At 37.1% G+C, this 20571-nt stretch overlaps 1 protein-coding gene across 2 annotated transcripts; it reads right to left on the bottom strand.

Annotated features, from left to right (window-relative positions):
• Positions 1-234: 234 nt before the first annotated feature.
• Positions 235-20227, bottom strand: LOC129365176 (filamin-A-interacting protein 1-like). 2 transcript variants are annotated; one of them, XM_055038170.1, is made up of 6 exons: positions 20076-20227; positions 8153-8439; positions 7644-7817; positions 7298-7476; positions 981-3783; positions 235-801 (listed from the first exon to the last, which is right to left on the bottom strand). In XM_055038170.1, the coding sequence occupies exons 2-6, from the start codon at positions 8432-8434 to the stop codon at positions 595-597; spliced, it is 3645 nt and encodes a 1214-aa protein (XP_054894145.1). In that variant the 5' UTR covers positions 8435-8439; positions 20076-20227; the 3' UTR covers positions 235-594. The 2 variants fall into 2 exon arrangements, with proteins under 2 accessions (XP_054894145.1, XP_054894146.1); XM_055038171.1 differs by lacking the exon at positions 20076-20227 and adding an exon at positions 14878-14914.
• Positions 20228-20571: the final 344 nt, after the last annotated feature.

Genomic DNA, 20571 nt, shown 5'->3' with positions numbered 1-20571 from the left:
GACCCAGCGAGCAGTTTGAAGAGCGGGGAAAATATATATATATATATATATATATATATATATATATATATATGTGCAAAATATATGTTTATTAGGGCGTTTATAAGCGATTTGGAGAACACAGCTGCCGTTTTCTGTGATTATAATTTGATCATTTTAATATTAATAGTGACGATAATATTAAACTCTTCTCTTGCATAATATTTATTAAAAATGCTTTTGTAAAAATATCTTTACAGCAAGACAATTACGAACCCAATAATACAAGCCAAATTTAATTTACCAAAAACAATGTATATTTTCTATAATTTGATCTTACAAAACATATATATTTTTAAGAAACATTTGTGACAACAAGTAAAAGCAAAAGAACTTAGTTACATAGCAATCACAGATCTACCATTTATTTTCATATAAAGTCTTTCACATCTAAAAGACAGTAATTGATGAGAGATAGGTAAAAAAAAAAAAAAAGTTAAGAAATATAAAACTATACTTTTTGCTCCGTTTTGCAGTTTTTACAGTTGTTTTTGTTGGAAAATTTGGGATTTTTATCTGAGTCACTTATCACCCTAGACCATACAATTTGTATTTTCACAATTTCCCTCCATTGTGAGATGTATTGCTATTCACAGCAGATTTTTTGACTTCAACCCTCATGGACTGACTTTCTGTCCGAGTCTCAACTTTCATTCCACTTGAGAGTCCTGTGGATCCGAGCGCAGTTTTTCCTGTCTTGAGGCTCTTGGACATTGGTATACGAGTAAGTCCTGTGCGAGGTGACTGGAGATCATGGCCAATCTGTTTTGCATAGGGTAGAAATAATCAGGTAACAACGTGTAAACAAAGACAAAAAATATTCAAGCACAAAATATATATATTTTTTAATGACCATAAAATAAACAAAGGCACAACATTTAAAGCATAAAAAATGTAGCTACTAAATGCTAAAAACTTCTATCTTAAACACTAAAACATACCGTGCTTTGGATGGATCTTGAAGTTGTGGATGTCACATTGGATATTGTAATGCTGCTTGTCACTTTACTCTGAACATTCCTGGTTGCAGTCGTGGTGATCTGGCGAGGTGAACGCAAAACTGTCCCTGTTGACAGGGTCAGTTCTTTGCTTTCTGCTACACTAGCTACTGGTCTGACTATCATCTTTGGGGAGACACTGTTACCTAGATGAATATGAATCTTGTTTTCATCTGTAGAGGTGATGATGTTTGCATTGTTGTGGCCCTTTCTGATAGGAATTGGGACCATCTGTTTCTCAGGGGTAACCTTGAACACGGCCCGGCCCATGGTCATTTCCTGGGGTTCTGGGGAGGCAGATGTATCAGGCACTACAGCAGTGCTCACTGTCATAACCGAAACTGGGGAAAGGGGCCTTACTGAGGTAGAAAAAGAGTTCCGGCTAGTTTCTGGAGATTTGGCCCTAGATATAGTTGTGATTGTGACTGGGGACTTGGCTCTTGCAGGGCCTTGAGATCCAGTAGGAGTCTTTCTCCGAGTGGTTGGCACAGAGTAGGTGGGAATGATAGTAATTCTGGATTTTGGTTGAGATGGGTTAGGGCTAAGGGGAGCTGCAATTGGAAAACTTTGATCAGCAGTGGGGCTGCTGATTTCCAGTGTGGCCGTGTTGTTGTGGTGATCAGGTGTTACCCGGATGTGTAAAGGTTGCCCTGGGTTTTGAGGCATGGTCAATTTAGAAGAAACTGATTCCCCACTGATAACAAGAGGCTTTTCCAAGTTGGTCTCTTGAGGAGTGTTGTCCTTTTTTCTCATCCAAGGAATCCAGGATTTTTTAATACTGAAATCACTACTAGATGAAGAACATCGCTCAACTGCATTACCTTTTTCAGGCTTCTTCAGACATTTCTGTCGGATGTTATTCATGATGTGATTCTCTTCTTGAACAGACTTTCTGATAAACACAGCTGGTGTATCTTCTTCTCCTGATTCAGTAGGTGATGGCTCCGTCTGCACTGCAGTGGATGTGATAGCCACATCCACTATTCTCCTTCCATTTAAGCTGGGTCGAAGTGCCCGGCTTTGGCGCTTGGCTAACTCTAGTTCTTTGGTGAGATGAAAAACCTCCATGCCCATGTTCTTGGCCTTCTCTTCCTCTTCTAAGAATCTTTGTTGTAATACAGAGAAGTCCACTTGAAGCTGAGATAGCTGGTCTTCTTTGTGCATCAGTTCATGGATCTTCTCCTTGAGAGCTATCACATCAGCTTGTAGTTCTCTAGTTTTGACCTCCTCTCTTTTGCATCTCTGTTGGAGGTCTTCTTCTCTGCTTTCTTCTTCCCCTTTTTCAATAGCTTTGTTTCGTGAAATCTGATTCTTCATGTCTTCCACTTGCTGGGAAAGATCATTTGCTTTTTCCTGTTCAGTCACAAACCTCTTCTCTAAAATATCATACTGGTCCTCTGTCTTGATCAGGTCTCCCTCAACTACTTCCAATTGTTTCAGGCGGTTTTTCAAACTCTCTATTTCAAAAGTTAACTCTTTAACTTTGTTGTTCTCTTTCCCTTCAGGATCAGTGATTTTTAGGTCACACATAACTGAATTCCTCGCAGATAGCTTTTCTTCTTGTTCAAGCATGTCTAGCCTCCTTTTCATTTGGGTTATCTTGAAAGTAAGATCCTCAGTTTGATCAGTTTGACAAGCTAGCTTAGTACTGAGCTCCCCTTTCTCTTTGGTTAAAGTTTCAACTTTGGATTCCATCTCAGATTTCAATTTTAGAAACCTTTTGCTCTCTTCTATCAGTTTTTCTGTCACCTCCATCACCCGACCCTGCTCAAGTTTAACAACCTTGCTCAAATCCTCTTTTTTCTTTTCCTCTGACTTTACTTTTTCCAACAGTGTCTTTCGTTCATCCATAAGTGCAGCTGTCAGGGACTTAAGCTTCCGCAGGTCATCCTTAAGTGTTAGCTCACACTTTTCCAATTTGAGTTCTGATGACTCAAGCTCCTTCATTCGAATTTTGAGAGCTACAACCTCATCTGAAAGCTCTTTGGTCAGGTCTTTCTCTCTTTCTAAAGCAGTTTGTATCTGTGCACACTCGGCTTTGCTAACACTGAATGCTTCCTCCAGTTTTTCCAAATCCATCATTCTGTTTTGAAGCCTCTCTACTTCCAGCCTTAGGTCTTTACTCTTACAATTCTCATCTTCTAGTCTCTTTCTTAGCTCTTTACATTGATTCTCTGTCTTTGTTATCTCTTCGTCCTTTCCTTCCATCTCATGCACTCTCTTTCGCAGGGTTTCCAACTCAACAATCAAGTTAGAGCTGCCATACTCCCCTTTGCTGATGCTCTCCCTTAACTCTTGCATTTCTTCATCAGATTTTCTCAAGGTCTTGTTGCTTTCCTCTAGCTCCTCCACTTTGTGTGTAAGCTCCAAAACTTTGACATTAAGCTGACGATTATGGAGCTCCTGACTGGACAGCTTGGCACTCATCTCTTCATGCTGGTGAGTGATCCTAAAAGATTTCTCCTTTAGCTCAGCCTCTAGGCTTTGCACTCTATGACCATCCTCCTGAGCACGGTCTTTGGCTTCGTTAAGTTCATGGTCCCGCTGCTGGAGCTGCAGGCTGATCTCTTGAACCCGTTGACTCTGTTGGTCCATTTGCTCAAGGTGCTGTTGCCGTTCAGTGACCAACATCAATGCAAAGGACTTTAGCTTCACCAGCTCCTCTCGCAATTTGGCCAGACGCTTGGAGTGCTCCTTCTCCTTCCTTGCTTGATAGGCTTTTTCATTCTCAAGCAACCTCTTCAGTCTAAGAGAGAAAAAAACAATGATTTTGGTGTTTTATTAACTTTTTATTTTAAGTGTATACAAAGGTAACTTAAGTTGTCATCTGTGACTATAACATGTTTTATTATGTCTGGATATAACTTTTTATTTGTAATGTCTAATAAGTTACAAGTCAAATCAAATGAATTTATCAGTAAGACAACTTAGGTCTAAAGTTGTCTTACAAGATTTCAACATGAAAGCTTACAGTTTGAGAAAAAAGAACATAGTGAAATGTGAAAATCTGCTCTACTGCCCCCATTCCTTAGTGCTGCTTACCTCCTGCTGACGGGATGGATACTCTGAACACAAACTGTGAGGGTAAGTTCTGCTAACAGCCCCCTCACCAAGCTGTGGTCTTTTCTCTCAGCTTCTTTCTATGCTGCTCATGCCCAGCTTTCATACCGGGCTGGCTCCAACAAAATGCATGCAAAGCAGTTGCATCTCCACTTCCAGGGAGATTCTAATACATTATTCAAAGTGAAATTTTTTGCATTGCAAAATTAACCAAATTAGAACAGGCAACAACACAAAAAGGAAGACGAGGTATCTTTAGCAAACACTGAAAGTTCAGCCTAACTTGTACCAAGCATTTCAGTGCCCATTCATAACTTACCAGCTAAAGATGCTCTGCAAGCAAAAAAAAAAAAAATAGCTTGTTTGCCACTATCGTTATCACAGTGCTGAAAAAATGCTGAAGCCACCATTTTCTGCTGATTTTGTTACCGTGACATTCTAATAATGTTCTCAGCAGTATAAAAAGAAAAAAACAAACTATAGCTATGCTCCTCTGTAGAACTTGTAGTGAGTGGTGTAACCACATCTATAGATAGCGATGTGTGTGACAGTGTGTGCTGCTCTGGAACGAACACAGCACGGGGGGTGGATCTACTGTTTGCTTCATAAAAAGTGTTCAACAAAGCTCCCCTCAGTTTTGCATGTTTTCCAAAAATTCTGCAACTATGAGGCCAATTCAGAAAGTTGCACCATTAAACAGAGTAAAAACATCAGCATTTTGTCCATGTTTGGTGAAATCAAGTTGCATCTCAGTGTAGAAAAATGTTTGGAGATTTTTTGATAGAGTAGCACAGGAGGAAGAAGAGAATGTGTGCACTAGCTCTGTTTCAGGGGAAAATTCAATAGCTTCCCCTGCAAAGTGTATGTGATGAGGAAACCAGATAAGGTGAATGATTCCCTTGAGGAGAGGAACATCTAGAAAAGTACAACCAATCACCTTAAGTAACATAATGCTTATACTGTTGCCAGGCAGATTTAATTCTGGTCTTAGTATACAGCAGAGTTGCATCAATGCAACTCAAAACTAAACTAAATTTTTAAGTGCATTTGTATCCTTAATTACTTATAGAGCTTTTGTTCATACCCCTTAAACATGTCAAGATTTTGTCACATTATAACCTCAAACATCAATAAATCTAACAGGGATTTTATTTAATAGAACTACTTAAAATGTGCATCATTGCAAAGAGAAAAGTAAATGAGACAAGGTTTTCAGAAATGATTCACAAATGAAAATCAATTAACTGCTGTGTATAAGCACTCGGCCCTCTTAATACTGATTTATAAATCAGCATTTAATTTTTGTATAAGCATGGCTATTATGTGAAGGCCTCTGATGTTTGTCATAGAACATTGGTGAAAAAAGCATGGTGAAGACCAAGGAATACAGTAGACATGTCGGAGAAAGTTGTTGAGAAGTTAAGTCATAGTTAGGCTATGAAACAATATTCCAAGCTTTGAACATTTCAACAAGTAATGTTCAATGGAAGGAGTTACTTTTTTTATCAGGGGCAGGGAAACTAAATGTAGGGCAATCCTGGAAGACAACTTGAAAGCCTGGAAAAGGAGATGGAGGTTCTGCTTCCGCCAGGAAAACATTAATCAGACAGCCACTACTGCAATGGAAAGGTTTAGATCAAAATATATTTACGTGTTAGAATGACTTAGTCAAAGTCTGGAAATAAATCCACCTGAAATTTTCGTTTGACATTCAGTCAAATTGAGCCAAAGGTATTTTGCAAAGAAGAATGGATAGATATTGTAGTCTCTAGTTTCTATAAAAAGTAAAGCTGAAAATGCCTTATATTTGTAAAGAGAGCAAAAATGAGTTATTACAAATTAACATTAATATATTTTTTTAATTTAGATTTTAAAAGTCATTTATCCTTTTCTTTCCACTTGCTCTTTATCACTAGGCAAAATAAGTTGTAGCTTTTGTGGCCAGTTAGGATTACCAACCCTGGCTAATGCGCAAGTTGCCATGTAGATCTTACTCATAAAATTCATACTTACACGGTGAGATGGGTTTTAAATTTAAGGACTCATCAGTCTAAACTTACTGTCCTGGAAGAGGACGAAGCCATGATGTCAGTGCTATCTGAGACTAATAGTCAGGTCATTAAAAGAACTGTGGTTTACTGTTGCTATGAAAGAATTACCTGCAATGGAATATCCAACACTAAGAAGGGAAAGTATACATTCATAAACCTTGTTTAAATAATAAGCAACTTTATTTGAATACTTTTAAAATATTTTGTGGGACTACATAGTAATGTGTTAAGTAATGATCTCAATATCTTAGACAACTGTGTGTGTGACACCAATGGCAAACACAGGTGTGATCCACATGCTGGCATGCATGAAAAACATTCTTTTAAATCACAAAACAACATTTCATCTCATGTTCCCTGGGGAATTTGTTCAGAGGAACTGCTTACTCCTCTCCCAGTCCCTCCAAAATTTGAATAGTTATAATGACTTGTCCAAAAGGAAAACTTTGGATGTGAGGTATAGGGTACTTTACTGAAGTGGATTGTAGGAAGTTGAACAATTTTTTGTTTAAGAATTATGAGGAGGTGAGGAACATTTTATTTCATTCGCGTGACTCTGAAACTCCCTGAAGCTTTAGCTGTCTCTTCTGTCAACCCACGTACATTTCACCTTAAAGATGTTCACTTCCTGACACATAAATTGCTCTGTTGTCTGTTGTCTCATTAATGGCTGACGGCTACCACTCAGAAACAGCTCCCTCTATGCCCAATCACCTCAGAGCTAGGAATACTGTTTTTTTTGTTTTGTTTGTTTGTTTTGTTTGTTTTGTTTTTTGTTTTGTTTTGTTTTTTACTAACCTCTGAGTTGATATTCCCTTTAACTTTATCATTGACCTGACCTGTCTGAGTCCATCACAGAACAGCTGTAATTATTTAGAGATTGAATTAGACATGGGTGAAGCCTTGAAGAATTCATTTGGTTTGGTTTAGAGAGTTCAGCTGGGCTGAATGGAGGGCTGAATGCATATGCATGTCATATTTCTTCAATGTTGTTTTGAAATATGACAAAACCATGTTTATTTTCCTTCTACTGCACTACTTTGTGATGGTCCATCAGATTAAAATCCTGATAAAATACAATAACGTTTTGAAAATTAATTCAGTGAAGCTTTTCATTTCATCCAATGTCAACCTCTCTACCTTTCTCACCTTTCTCTTTCCTGCTCCAGGAGGTTTGTGAAGTCGTCACTCTTATTCATGTAGTCAACATGTTTGTGTTTCTCTATTTCCAGCTCATGGACGGTGCGGCGGTGACACTTTTCAGCCAGCAGCAGCTGACCCAGCATCCGCCGGTATGTGTCCTTGTGCTTATCCTGCAGACGTTTCAGCTGAGACATGAACACAAAGCAGGTCATGAGAGAACGGTTATTAGTTTTAAATGTTTAAATTTACTCTTAAATCAAAAAGTTTTCTCAGATTTGTTATCAGCAGAGTTTTAGAAAAGTGTAAAAATGCAAAATACAGGTTTGATTAAAAATAAGGAAATCATTCCAACCTCAACCATTGGCTTTTGATAGACATTGTGAGTATCTGGCTTTGTGCCAGTGATGACGCTGTCTCTCTGCAGTGCTTTGAGGGCTGAGGCAGGTACGGCACATCCGTACTGTGACTCCAGGGTTTCTGTACTAGTTTGCTGGGATTTTAGCATGCAGATTACATCTTCCCTGGCCTGAAAACAAACAGATACAAACATAATATTATATTTCCTTTCAGTCTATGCAATAAAATACATTTAAACACTTGCATTTTTTTCTCAAAATAAGTCTGAAACAGAGCATATTTTCAGTATCATACTTTTTATCTGTGGTTTCTTTAGGCATTTTAAACTGCCATTTTCAACCACAAGATAGAGCTATTGTGCTAAAATTGCAGTGCAGTCACCTAAAATGAATACATTCAACAATAGTATCATTTCCAGGTATGTTGTTTGTTGCCAGCTTTGTAAAGTCCTCAGATTGTGCTCCAGCTTATTTACACAATGAGAAAAACAAAGAGATGTCCTACCTGAACTTCACCCTCCATGATTCCCAGCAGTTTCAACAGATCCTGTTTGGACAGATCTGTGATGATTCCTGTTTTGTCTCCAGTCTCTGTGGAATCCAACAGCAGCTTCTCTTTATCAGAGATCACTTCAACCTCATCCTCACCTTCCTTCTGGTGAACTTTGGCCTTCAGGGTCTTTACAGGCAGACCCACGTCCTTTTCTTCATTGATGTCATGATCACCTGGTGGAACTCCAAGGACTCCGTCATTTTGGCTTTCCACCTCATTGCTTTTGGACCTCATTTTCCCTGGATTGAGGATAGAAAAAGAAGAAATTTTGTTGGAAGAACATATTTATCTCATTATTCCCACATATTTATTTGTTTCTGAAACTTTCTTTCCTTTTTGTGCTTTTGGTATTTGGCTTTTTAAACTTCATATCATTTCTTTTAAAGACACTACCTTAACGTTTTCACATTTTGTTATGTTTAAACATAAACTTTAATGCTCTGTTAATTCTGAAGAAAATCATTTCTATTGCATGATGATGCCTTTACTCTGTTTCAACATGGGAATAACGTGTCAGCCTTCTAGTATTTTAGCTTAGGCCAGAAGGTTTTATATGGGTTTCATTTTATTTTCACAACCATTACCAAGATTTCTCTACGCTTTCTTTGAGCAGAAACTTTCTTCTTACCACAACAGAGAAGTTTGTAGAGTGTGAATCTCTGCAGCTTATTCAGTTACCTCAGACCTCTTTGTTTCTTACTTGGTTAGTGCTGCCCTATCAATTTAGATACATGGCCATATATTGATAGGTTTGAAGTTGTCCCTTACTCTTTCTGTTTTCAGAAGACAGATTATATCGATCTCTGTGAGATATTCCAGGTTTAGGATTTTATTTTATAAGTCATCCTTCCACCACCTTCCCTCTGATCTCACCACAGTGTCCTTTTGTGCAGGTCTGCGCACTAAAGTTTTCTAACAAACCCAGAAAACATTTACACAATGGCTGCATTTATACTGCAATACAAAAATTAGGCTCTCTTTATAATTAGGACAGTTGGTTGCACTGGATTTTATTTTAGAAGCATCAATGCAAATGGGGATGAATACATATTGAATGCACTCAGAATTTGTACATCTGTACAACAATAGTAAAACTATTATTACATAAACAGAAGAAAAGGTATGGTGCCAATAAATTGTTCCTTGAAGTACCATACATTTTAAAAATAAAAGTACATATATTTTAGTAAGGGGTAGCTACTTTCTACTTACCTCTGAACATTATAAAATGTGAAAAGGTAAATCTGAGTCAGTTGTTCTCATTATTTTATTGCATTGTCACAATTTAAAGAGAGCTTTATGACTTTGGCCTTAAGTAACTTCCTCAAAAAAAAAAAAAAAAAAACTCCCTATTTGAAGCCTGGTTGACCTACTTTGAATCTAATGACACTCAGATCCAAACATAATGTAAATATCAGATGGAATCTTTATTCTATCTCTGGAATAAAGAGCCTTCTCTTACTCTGCTCCCCACCTCTGGAACGCGCTTCCCCCTGATACCTATAATACTGACTCTCTTCTGACCTTCGAAGCACAACTCAAAACTCATCTGTTCAAGTTAACCTTCTCACTTTAATTGTGTACTTGTTTTGTGTTTTCATGTCTTGTAGCCATTTCTTTTCTGTTTAATTTGTGTTTTTAATGTTTTAAAGTGTCCTTGGGTGTTTTGAAAGGCAATATTGAATAAAATGCATTATTATCGCTATATAAAAAGAAACGTGCATTTTTTTCCTGCTGTCTGACCTGAAATCAGAAAAAGACTTTTGCTGTTTTAACTAAGTTAGAAGTACTAAAGTTTTTCCATTTGCTAAATGACAAAATAATGAGAAATCAGCTTGAAGGGGAATTTTTATTACTTTCTTAAAAGTCAAACTTAAATACACTGCATTAGGATTTGGTACCATTGTCCTTAAATTGTATGACTTCGGCCAAACCTTTTGGGGTTCCTTCCACACTGCTTCAGCCAAGATCTTCACCAGCTTGTTTGCTTTTGTTTTTGGGTTAATATGCACGTTTTGGACCAAAGCATGTTCATCTCTTGGAACCAGAACCAGTTTCCTTATTTGAAGATGTCTGGGCATTCCCATCTTATTTGCACCTACATTTAATTGTTTGTACAGCTGAATGAGGCAACTTGAGGCCACTGAAAATTGCACCCAAGAATGAACCCAATTTATGATTTCTATTGACTTTCCCTTGTGTTACACAAGGACGCAGTGTGTTTCAAATATGCCTCAAATTACATCGACAGGTGTGTCTTTAATTATTTCAGATGTTATCAATAAACCTATCAGAAGCTTCCAAAGATTATCATAGGTTTTACTTCAGGTACACTCACGAGCTCTTTGAAGTGTCTTGTCTATTTTCACTCCGTATATTTACACAGAAAGACTGGGGAAAGAAATGGATTTATCATGTTTTGTGTGTTATTTCTGATTGTTGTTTTGGATTTTAACTTGTATCTAGCCATGAGTTTCATGAATGCTCACATTTATGAACATTCATGAATGTTCATGAGTTTCATGAGTCATGCAGGACTTGAGTAAATGCAGAACTTAAGTCCTGCATTGAGTGATATTAGTGTATTTAAACTTATGCCTCTGAACAAAGTTGGGAAAATTGCTACAGAAAATGTCTCTTTCATTGTTTTATTCTGGCATTTAGCAAATAGAAATAAAATTGCTAATATTAATTGACTTAAAAAGGGATAAGTGTATTCTAGTTTTATATCACAGTGTAGAAAAAAATGCTATTGTGTTTTTCTATTTAGTGTATGCAAACTTCTGATTTCAACTGTAGATTCACCTTTTACATGTTGTCAGTTTTAAAATCTTGTTTAAATCTAGTTCAACAGCAGAATTCCTTGTCATCCAAATTTGATGAAATACCTCCCTAAACGTTGGAGTGACTGACCTTCACTCTGCAAAAAGTGTAAAAGAAAACATCCTCAAATATGCACTGAAAGTGTTAGCTCAGAATTTTTGTCATGAAATGTTGTTAATAACGGTTAATATTTTACTTATAATAGATAACTTATATTTTGTATTATTAATACAAATGACCTGACTTAGTTTTGTTTTAGACAACTACTCTATCCAGAAACATTTGCAATGCCATGGTTCTCAGTAAGAGTTCACACAACAAGATAATTGGTGGCTGCCGCCTACCTGTATTTCACATTCAAATAATAATCTGTTTCTATGTGAATAACCACCTAATTCAAACATGATTACATTTTAAAGATTTCTAAAATAACATTTGTGTAAATCTGAGATTGAAGTTGTTTTTAAGTTAATATGAGCCTATTTTGGTCTTGGCCTGAATAGCTATCAGCTTTAACCTGTAGGACCAGCTTATCTTGATTTATATTAAATAAGACAATGGGAGACTTAGCCACTCAGGTGAGATATTAACTACTAATAATTATTTACAACACCTCATTCAGGTGACATATTAACTGCTTATAATTACTTACAACATCTCACTTCAAAGATTCTCAGCTGGCCCTTTAAGTGAGCATATTTGAATGACAAGAACATGTGCTCACTCTTTAAAAATAATTTTACATGTGACACCTACTGATTATTGCTAGTCCACCAAAGCACCCTGCCTTTGCCATCAAAACAAGTTTATGTAAAATCAGGAATTTTCCCAAAAGAACATGCATAACATTTAGGCTCGCCTCTTCCACTGGTTGAAATGTCAGGCAAATTTTAAAGCATTCTAAAAACTATGAGAATGAACTAAAGAGGAAGTTGACTCCTTACTTACAATCTCAAAGAGATTAAAGGGGAGTCTTTCACTACTATTTAGTTAATCAAGGGAAATGTTTATCTTTCTGTGGAAAGTGGTCAAGGAAGTTAAGACAGCAGTGAAGTTTAATGATGCTTGAAGCACAACTTCTAATTTCACCTGTTTTCAGGAACTGTAACTCATGCACAAGACTTGAAAGGGTGCTTTGCAACATTGCTTGAGTCTTTCACTTCAAACTGTAAAAATGAGGAAAACGTAGACCCTAACGTAGACCCTAACGTAGTCCCTAACTCCTCAATTACCATATTTATGGTAATTGAGGAGTTAGTAAGGTTAGTAAGTTCACAGTGGCTTCAAGAAGTTTCAGCTCCTAGCTCGAGATTAATTTCAGTCTCATATTTCTAACTATAACTATAAGTTTCAGCTACAGGCTAGTTTACATTGCTTCTAGGTTTGTAGCACACCAGTTTGTAAAAGGTGTTGATAGCAGCGTTCATGTCATACCAGGGAGTTTGAATCATTCCCAGATAAAGCAGGGTATTAAAATGGTCATGTGTAATCAAATGGGGAAACGTGTGTTGTAATGTCACCCATTTGGGCATAGTGCCCGTGCACAAGCAGCAAAATTCTTGATGCAGGCTTGGAAACTTGATGGTTTATTTTTAGTTTGTGGAATGAAGCCAGAAATATGCAGAAGAACTACTGTAACAGGCCGGCTCACTTTCCAGGGTCACTCATTCAGCAAAGCAAGCAGGGCAATGAGTTGGTTATAACTGACAGCTATAACAGTAAAAGTTAATGTTCAATGCTGTGTACAGTAAAACTTCAAAGAATAAATAAATGGAATGTTCTTTTATCACACAGGCTTTTCTTGCACATTGTTATCAATATCCCTCAACTGTCTGATCAGTCGTTATTGGTCATTGCATTCATGAAGCACAGAGATTTCTATGCCTCATACCGCCTACATTCCAGTCTGGCATGCCACACTCCCAGTTGTCTTTGTAGATTATGAAGCAGAGCCTCTAGAGTCCAGTCCAACCCACCAACAACACAAATTTGTGGCATCTAAACCATCGCCACAGCTGACTAGCTAGCAACTAATGCAACTTTAGTTTGAAAGAAGTTCCTAAAATCCCTCAAAAGACTACGACCAAGGCCTGAGTCTAAATTTAAAATGAAACCCACGTCTATAATGAGGTTGGTCCCAAGTTCAGCTGTCACATAAGAGTATTTTTATATATGCGCCTCACATGCCTAAAATCCAAGGCTTAAAAAAGGAAGGCTCGCGAACATTTACGAAAACATTTTTGTTTGCTCCTAATTTTGGTTTACTTTTAAACTTGTTTGAGCATAATTTGATCATCACAACTTTATTGTTGTGATAAATTTACAATGGAAACCAGAAGTGTACATATACTGAGTAAAATAACATGCATTTCTTATTTACTGTCTGAAATTAAACCAGATCAAATTTATCTTGTTTCTGGTCAGTTAAAACAACTATACTGTAACTGCTACTGAACATCAAAAGTCAACTGACTTTGAAAGTCAGAAAATCCTTCACCATCTGAATACATTTTCTAGCATTGAAAGACAATAAAAGCAGCAGAAAGAATGCAACATTAAGAATAAAAATAATATTTAGTTCATGTTGTTTGGTTGGATCAGAACCACAAGCATATCAAGGAAAAAAAATCCAGATTTCCAAGTGAGTGCGTGACAATGTAACCCATTTAAGATGTTCTATACAGAGAAGAAGAAAAACACACCAATCTGCCAACATGTGGGAATTTCAATCAAAATTCTGGCTTAGGATGAGAGAGGAAGCTCCAAGTGAATCCACCTGATATTGAAAAAAATGAAGAGCATGCAAGGATGAAGCCTGTCCTTAAAGCTTGGTGGTCATCTGCTTTGCCAAGACTTCCAACAGCCTCAGGGAGGCTGGATTTAACTGTGGAAAACTACACATTTTTACTTTACTCAAATTGAACTGTCAAAGAGACTCAAAGGTGAAAACTCAAACCTTTACAGCTTGTCTTACTGTAATCTTGACTTCTATTAATAGCTCACTGCTATAATAACTCAAACTAACGCTGACATGACATGCTGCAGCAAAATGTCAGCTCAGGTGGTGGGTTTCATCTTGTAGTAATTTTCTCATGTCACTGATCTGCTTACTAGAGGAAGCTGTAGCTTCAGCAGTTATTATTTCCCAAATGAGCAAAGCAAGACTTATGTTTGAATTCTTGGCTTTGTTGTTCCTTGGTCCCAGTTTGTGTTTCTGTTTTACTCTGGGTTTCCCTCGCAACAGATTTTATGTCATAAATCCACATTCTAAATGTCAATGTCAAAATTTCTATGTTTGTCAAATAAAATAGTTGACCAATAAAAGGGGAATGATTATGTATCCCGCTGAAATTTTACTTTAAGGGTTTAAAATGGCTCTGTGCTAAGCTGGTTGTGAATCCAAACATAGGAGAATAAAAGGAGTAAAAATAGCATTTGGTACATTCAGCATTCAGGTTTTATGCTGCCATTTCTGCTCCAGCTTTGATCAGCATTTTTACTTTGATGTCCAGAGCATCACCAATCTTATATCTCCAGACTTTATGTTAACAAGTAATGGAATAATCATGCAAATCTCATGTTTTCTTGTCTGGCTCAGGCTCTGAGAATGAAAAATGCTGCTATACCGGAAATGATCTTCTTACTTGATAAAGTTTATTCTAAAAATCAAAATCCTGGTTGTTTACTCCCTCCTCAAGCTACCAGTTTGCAAACTATGTTCTGTACTTTTCCCTCAGATTTGGGTCATTCATTTTCTAAAATCCAAAACTTTGATTGTTTTTGCACCTTCAGGGGGAAATGGTTCCAGCAAAGAAACTGTTGTTGGTGGATTTGGGAAAAAAGGCCCTTCTTACCCCTGTTTCCTTCTGTGGAGCTCTTTCATTTGTCCTGCATAGACGATCTAAAATCAAAAGTTAAATTACCTTGAGTCTTTTATTAACTAACAATTATCAAGAATGATGAACAATGATAAGAACCATAGATATAAGTTGATTAAAATGTCTTCAGACTTCCAATCAAAAGGAATAATACAGGAGATAGTATAAATAATGAGTAATGTGAATAAATCAAGCTGCACTTCCAATTCTAAATCCCTGGTCTGGTAGATTATTCCAGACCAGATGGAGATATCATGTTTAAATTACAAAGATCAAGTAAGATATCAAGTTTTGGAATAATTATAAATAGAAACAGCAATGGAACTTATTGATGAGTCAAACTCATCATGGCGTCATGCATCTGTTCTATAAATGAACTGCAGGTCAGGTCTTAAAGTGTTATTCATGTACAGTGCCAGTCAAAATCACATTAATATTGAGATGTAATTAAGCATTTAAATTATTGTTTCTCTGTGTAAATCCATAATAAAACATGGTGCTTAAATAAATGAAAAGGTTAGGTGCACAACTTTAAAGTTAATGACATATTTTTTTTTTTCTGACACAGTTTTAAAATTGCTTATGCAGGCTCTGATATGGAATTGTGCCATACTCTTTCTTTTTTCAAATGATTAATACATCTGTGTTGCAGATATATTAATCACAGTTGCAATATAACGTAATCATCATTATATTAAGGGTTGCTGTTGCAGCCAAAAAAAGAGACCAGGTTGAAAGAGTATGAATATTTCACCCATGGGACTGTATTTGGCAGTTGTGATGTTGATAACAATCTAAATGTTTCAGAATTTAATATTAAAAACTAAACAGACTATTAAAAATACAACATAAACAGTCCCTACTATTACTACCTTGGAATTAAAGAGGACATATAATTTTAAAGTACACAAAAAATGATCAACATAGTTTCTACAATGATTCCATCCAATGATGAGGCAAAACTTAATTTTGCCTCAAGAGGTCAGAAATTCTCACTTCAAATGAGACATTGTTTTTTGTTTTGTTTTTCCATCACTTGACTCACAGTATATTTGTCTGGAAGGGTTGGAATGATAATTTAACACTTGGTTAACCACCACCCCGCATCTCCAAACCACAGCCAATCAAAGTTTTGAAAGTGTGAATTTGTACTGTTTCATGCTTGTACTATTGTCTGCTATTTACTGCTTTTTCACAGCATTTCCAGATTGTTGCACTGCTTCCAGCTGGATTAATATAAGATAAAATAGTAAAGAGGAAAGGATTCTCTCATAGGAAAAAAAAACATTGAGTGCAATAATTATCAGAGACCTATTATTCTTTTCTGAATGATTATGTGTAACATTATTGGGAAAGGTGAAACTACCATTAGTTCAGTCAGTCACTCATGATTGACTCATTTCCTGCCAGAACAAAAAAATGCTTCTGAAAAGGTTGACGGGAGAAATATGGAAGCAATTTTCTCCCTTTGGTGGAAGTTTAAGTGATCAAATAAAGTAACATGAAACATGACGTGTTGTGCTCTCTGTGCTGTAATGTGCTGATAGAAAGGCAGGAACAGTTTACAGCATACACAAGCAGCCTCCAGTCATCCCTTGTTTCTTTGTTTTGTTTTTTTTTTTTGTTCCTAAGGAGACAGAGCATATTTGAATCCATAATAGGAACCATATTTTCATTTTTTTTCGATCTGATGCCCATTTGGGAATTAACTATGATAGATTGCAACCCCAATGAAACCAGAATTACACTAAATGTTATTGTGTAAGGGTTGTAAAGCCTTATTTTCACATCACAATCAGTACATTTTGTGTTTTGAAAGCAGGCATGAAGTGTCTCATTGACAGGTAAACTGTAAATAATCCTTGGAAACAAATAATATAAATGTATAGAACATCTGAAAAAGCAACACATTGTGCACTGACTCCCATCTGTCTAAAAATGGTTATAAAGTAGTTTGTAAGGCTTTTAGAGTGCAGTGAACCACAGTGAGCGCCATTATTCAAAATGTACAAAGCAGTGGGGAACCTAGAAGTGCCAGACCTGCCAAAATCACTCCACCAATTACTCATGAAGGAGGTCACAAAAAGACTCAGAGCAGCAACCAAAGGACTTTAGGGCATTTTGTGCCTCAGTTTCCATCAGTATTCATGATTTAACAACAAGACAGGCACTGAGTTAAAATGTCACCCAAGAAAAGTTCCAAGAAGAGCCTTGCTGAATAAAAAAAAGAAAAGAAAACAAGCTCCTCTTTACATTTGCCAAAATAAACATTACAAAGATTTTTAAGACCTTTGGGGATATATTCTCTTTACTGGAGAGAAAGAAGTGGTAAAGTGTTCAAACAAACACAACATTTCATAAAAAGAACATCATACTAACAGTCAGTGGTAGTGAGATGATATGTGGATGGAACAACAGCACCAAGAGGGACTTTACAAGTTATTTGGCTTAGGGTACCATTACTATTGATAATCAGATAGACTTGAATTATGTTTGTGTTTTAATGAATCATCATTTGAAAACTGCCCTTTGTATTTACTTTGATTTCTAATGTTAACATTACTTTGACAAACATTATTATTTAAGTGTAACATAAAAAAAGAGAGACAAAAATCTGTAAGGGGCAAACACTTGCAGAATGATTCTGCAACACTGAACATAGTCATTCAAAACCGTATGATTTTCAGGAGGAGCATTATAGATTGCGAACAGTTTAAAAGACTGTCTTTAGAGAAGACATAGATAACAGATAAATTTGTAGAGTCTCAAAGAATTTTTACAACACCACATGCTTTATTTTACATCACATGGTCTTGGGAAGATCTTGGGTTGCTGTGGAGTTCAGAGACTTATTTTTAACCAGGGCAAGCATGAGTTATGAGTCCCACTGTTCTGTGAAACGTCCAAATGTGTCCAAACTGTATGTTTGGAATTTAAAGACAAGAGGCTCTTATATGACGGGAGCTGCGCATGTGTCGCCGACAGCAGCTGGTGAGGCCCTTCAGACATATAGGAAGGACCCCCACTACTGACAGCAGCAAGCTCCCCCTCCTATACCTCTGAACAACACAAACCCTCCTAAGAAAGCACCCAAATATCCACATGAGGCAAAAAAACAAAAACAAAAAAAAAAACAGAGAGCACAAAAGTGATACAGAGTACACGCAAAGAAGATATAAAGTTGCTTAGAATGGATGGTGCAAGGCAAATGTCTCTGCTAAACTATGCCACCTTACAAGTAAAAGCCCAGGTGACTCACAGGCATGATAACGCTGTGAGGTAAGCCAGTGATACATTTAGTGCCCCTAAAATCAATGGTTTCTGGCAAACTTCCAAGCTTTAATCCAGGTTGGTTTCAGTTCAAAGAAAGTTCACATTATTGACTTACAGTAAGACTGATTCATTTTCAACCTGGGCCTGATAAGCGTCCTGTAAACATTCACAAATCTGTCTTTTGAGACATCCATTTAGCTGATTGAACTTCACAAATTCTGCTCAAGTAAAGCTTAGACAAGCACAAAAATCTTAATAAGCAAATATGGCCGCTCCACCTCTCACTGTTCTGAGTTATTGCTTGTTATACCACTGAGTGCTCTGCGGCCATGTAAGCTGCAGAGGGTGGGAGCCACCCTTGCAGCCTCCTGTCTTGCTGAACTTGACATTTTCTTTTCGGCTTACTGAGACGAGGTGATGTAACTGCTTGACAAACTGCGACTCCCAGGAGCCATGCATCTCTTCAGAGACGAGGATGACTTCATGCGGATGAAATGGAATTCGTTTTGGCGTCACTACAACCCCCCCGAAAATATTCAGGATGAAAGATGTCCTCCTTCTGCAGCTCGTCAAGGCCTACAGTGCCTTTTCAAAAGTATTTAGTCCCCTTGATCTTTTCCATATTTTTTGACTTTGCAAGCACAAACCTCAATGTGTTTTAGTTGAACTTCACAGGATGGATCAGCACTAAGGAGGACATAATTGCATGGTGGAGGGAAACTAAAACACGATTTTCACTTTCTTTTTTTTTTCAAATTTAAATCTTTTCATCAATTCTGACCAGCTTTATTGTCCCTGCTTAGGAAAAGCATTCCTACAGTATGACGCTTCCACCACACTTTATTATTTGTATGATTCTCACAAATTATTGGTCTTTGTTATACATTTTGCTCTCTGGTTACTTAGGAGATTGTTTTAAAGATAGCCTTCATACCGTATATTTATCCCTGACCTGTACGTCTGTGGTGTTCCTTAATTTTTATGACACTGTTTATTCACTAATGATCGCCTACAAATGACTGAGGCCTTCACTGAGATTAAATTACACACAGGTGAACTTTGAATGCAGTAGGTTGCAATTGCTTTTATTTTGGGGTATTGGAGTAAAGGCAGCTGAATGCGATTGCAGAAACTTTTCAAATTTTTTAACTCAGATAAAATCTTGTCTTATTTGTCTTCCATTGCACAAGTAAGTGCTACTTTATTTTGGTTTGTCTCAATTCTAGTAAAAGCTGCACTGCAGTTTGTAATGTGACAAAAAGGCAGTTTTCTAAGCTTCATTGATACTGTTTGTCATTCAGTCTGCTTCATGGTCCTGCAGAGGTGTCGGCGGCTGTGTGGGGGCGAGTTGAGGTGCAAAGGTCGCATGCATGTACAAGTGCATATCATTCCCAAACATGATGTAGCATACACTCAACTAAGCACCAGCACTTTCTCTGGCGGAGTTATGGGCTTCTCCTCCCACGTGTGAATCAGAAAATTCTTTTCACTAAATGGTCTTATTCATGTAGTCATGTGCAAATCATTCAGAAATATTTCATTTATGACTTTTCTATGTGTTCTCTTGATACTGACGCAGAAGCTGTATTAACAAAACCAGCAGCCACTTGTCTTCTTATGGAGATTATTGCAAAGTAATTCAAAATGTTGGAATACATACATTACTTGAATGAGTAATTACTAAGTTGAATTAATCACTTGGTTTGTGAATAGCTGCTCATTCATTTGTTGTTGAAGAGTTTCTATCACAGCTCAGATTAAGTTTCAAGGATTTATTGGCTTTATGAAATGGACACCTGCCTGCACTTTAGAATAACGGATTGATACAGAGTTGCTTTCATTGGCTCACTGCAGAAACTCAAAACATTTAGTTTCATAATGAAAATAAGAAGATAGCTTACCTGATGTTGTTGTATCCCTTGGTTTGAGTTATCCTTTAAAAAAATTAGCACTTATATTCCTTTTGTCAAGTGTTTTACGTATAGATTCTCCTACAGCATGTCACCAAGATCCATCACAAGCGCCACGATCCAGTTTTCTCTCTGTTCTTCTTCAGGTCATGAAGGGAATGGCAGAGAGCAATAACAGAGCACTGTAACTTCCCTCTCACCCTCCCTCCCTCTGTCACTCCCACAGCCTGCCCAGTTCTGCCTCACACTAAGGCGAACATCTTTTTTTTTTCAACTCCCCTCCCTTTCCCTTAAGAAGCCAGCTGATGGGTGTGTGAATGTAAAAAAACAGGAGGGGGATCTGTGAGGGATGTTACACTCAGCTGTTGCTCAGTGAAAAGAGGCAGAGGTGCTGTGTGATGTTGTTTGTCTCAGAGCCAGATCTTTTTACTCCAACGTCCCTCTCTTGTCTTTGTGATTAGACTCCGAGAAGGCCATTCTATATTTA

This window comes from Poeciliopsis prolifica, unplaced genomic scaffold, assembly GCF_027474105.1.
Source record: "Poeciliopsis prolifica strain line A6 unplaced genomic scaffold, Auburn_PproV2 SCAFFOLD013, whole genome shotgun sequence".
Lineage (NCBI taxonomy): Eukaryota > Metazoa > Chordata > Actinopteri > Cyprinodontiformes > Poeciliidae > Poeciliopsis > Poeciliopsis prolifica.
Note: the sequence above shows the minus strand (reverse complement) of the source record. Positions and strands in the feature narration are given on the sequence as shown.

Coding starts and splice junctions, on each gene's coding strand:
- LOC129365176 (XM_055038170.1), bottom strand. CDS start 8,434: ATGAGGTCCAAAAGCAATGAGGTGGAAAGCCAAAATGACGGAGTCCTT. Junction 7,818..8,152: donor TCATGGAGGGTGAAGTTCAG/GTAGGACATCTC, acceptor GTTTGTTTTCAG/GCCAGGGAAGATGTAATCTG. Junction 802..980: donor CAAGATCCATCCAAAGCACG/GTATGTTTTAGT, acceptor TATGCAAAACAG/ATTGGCCATGATCTCCAGTC.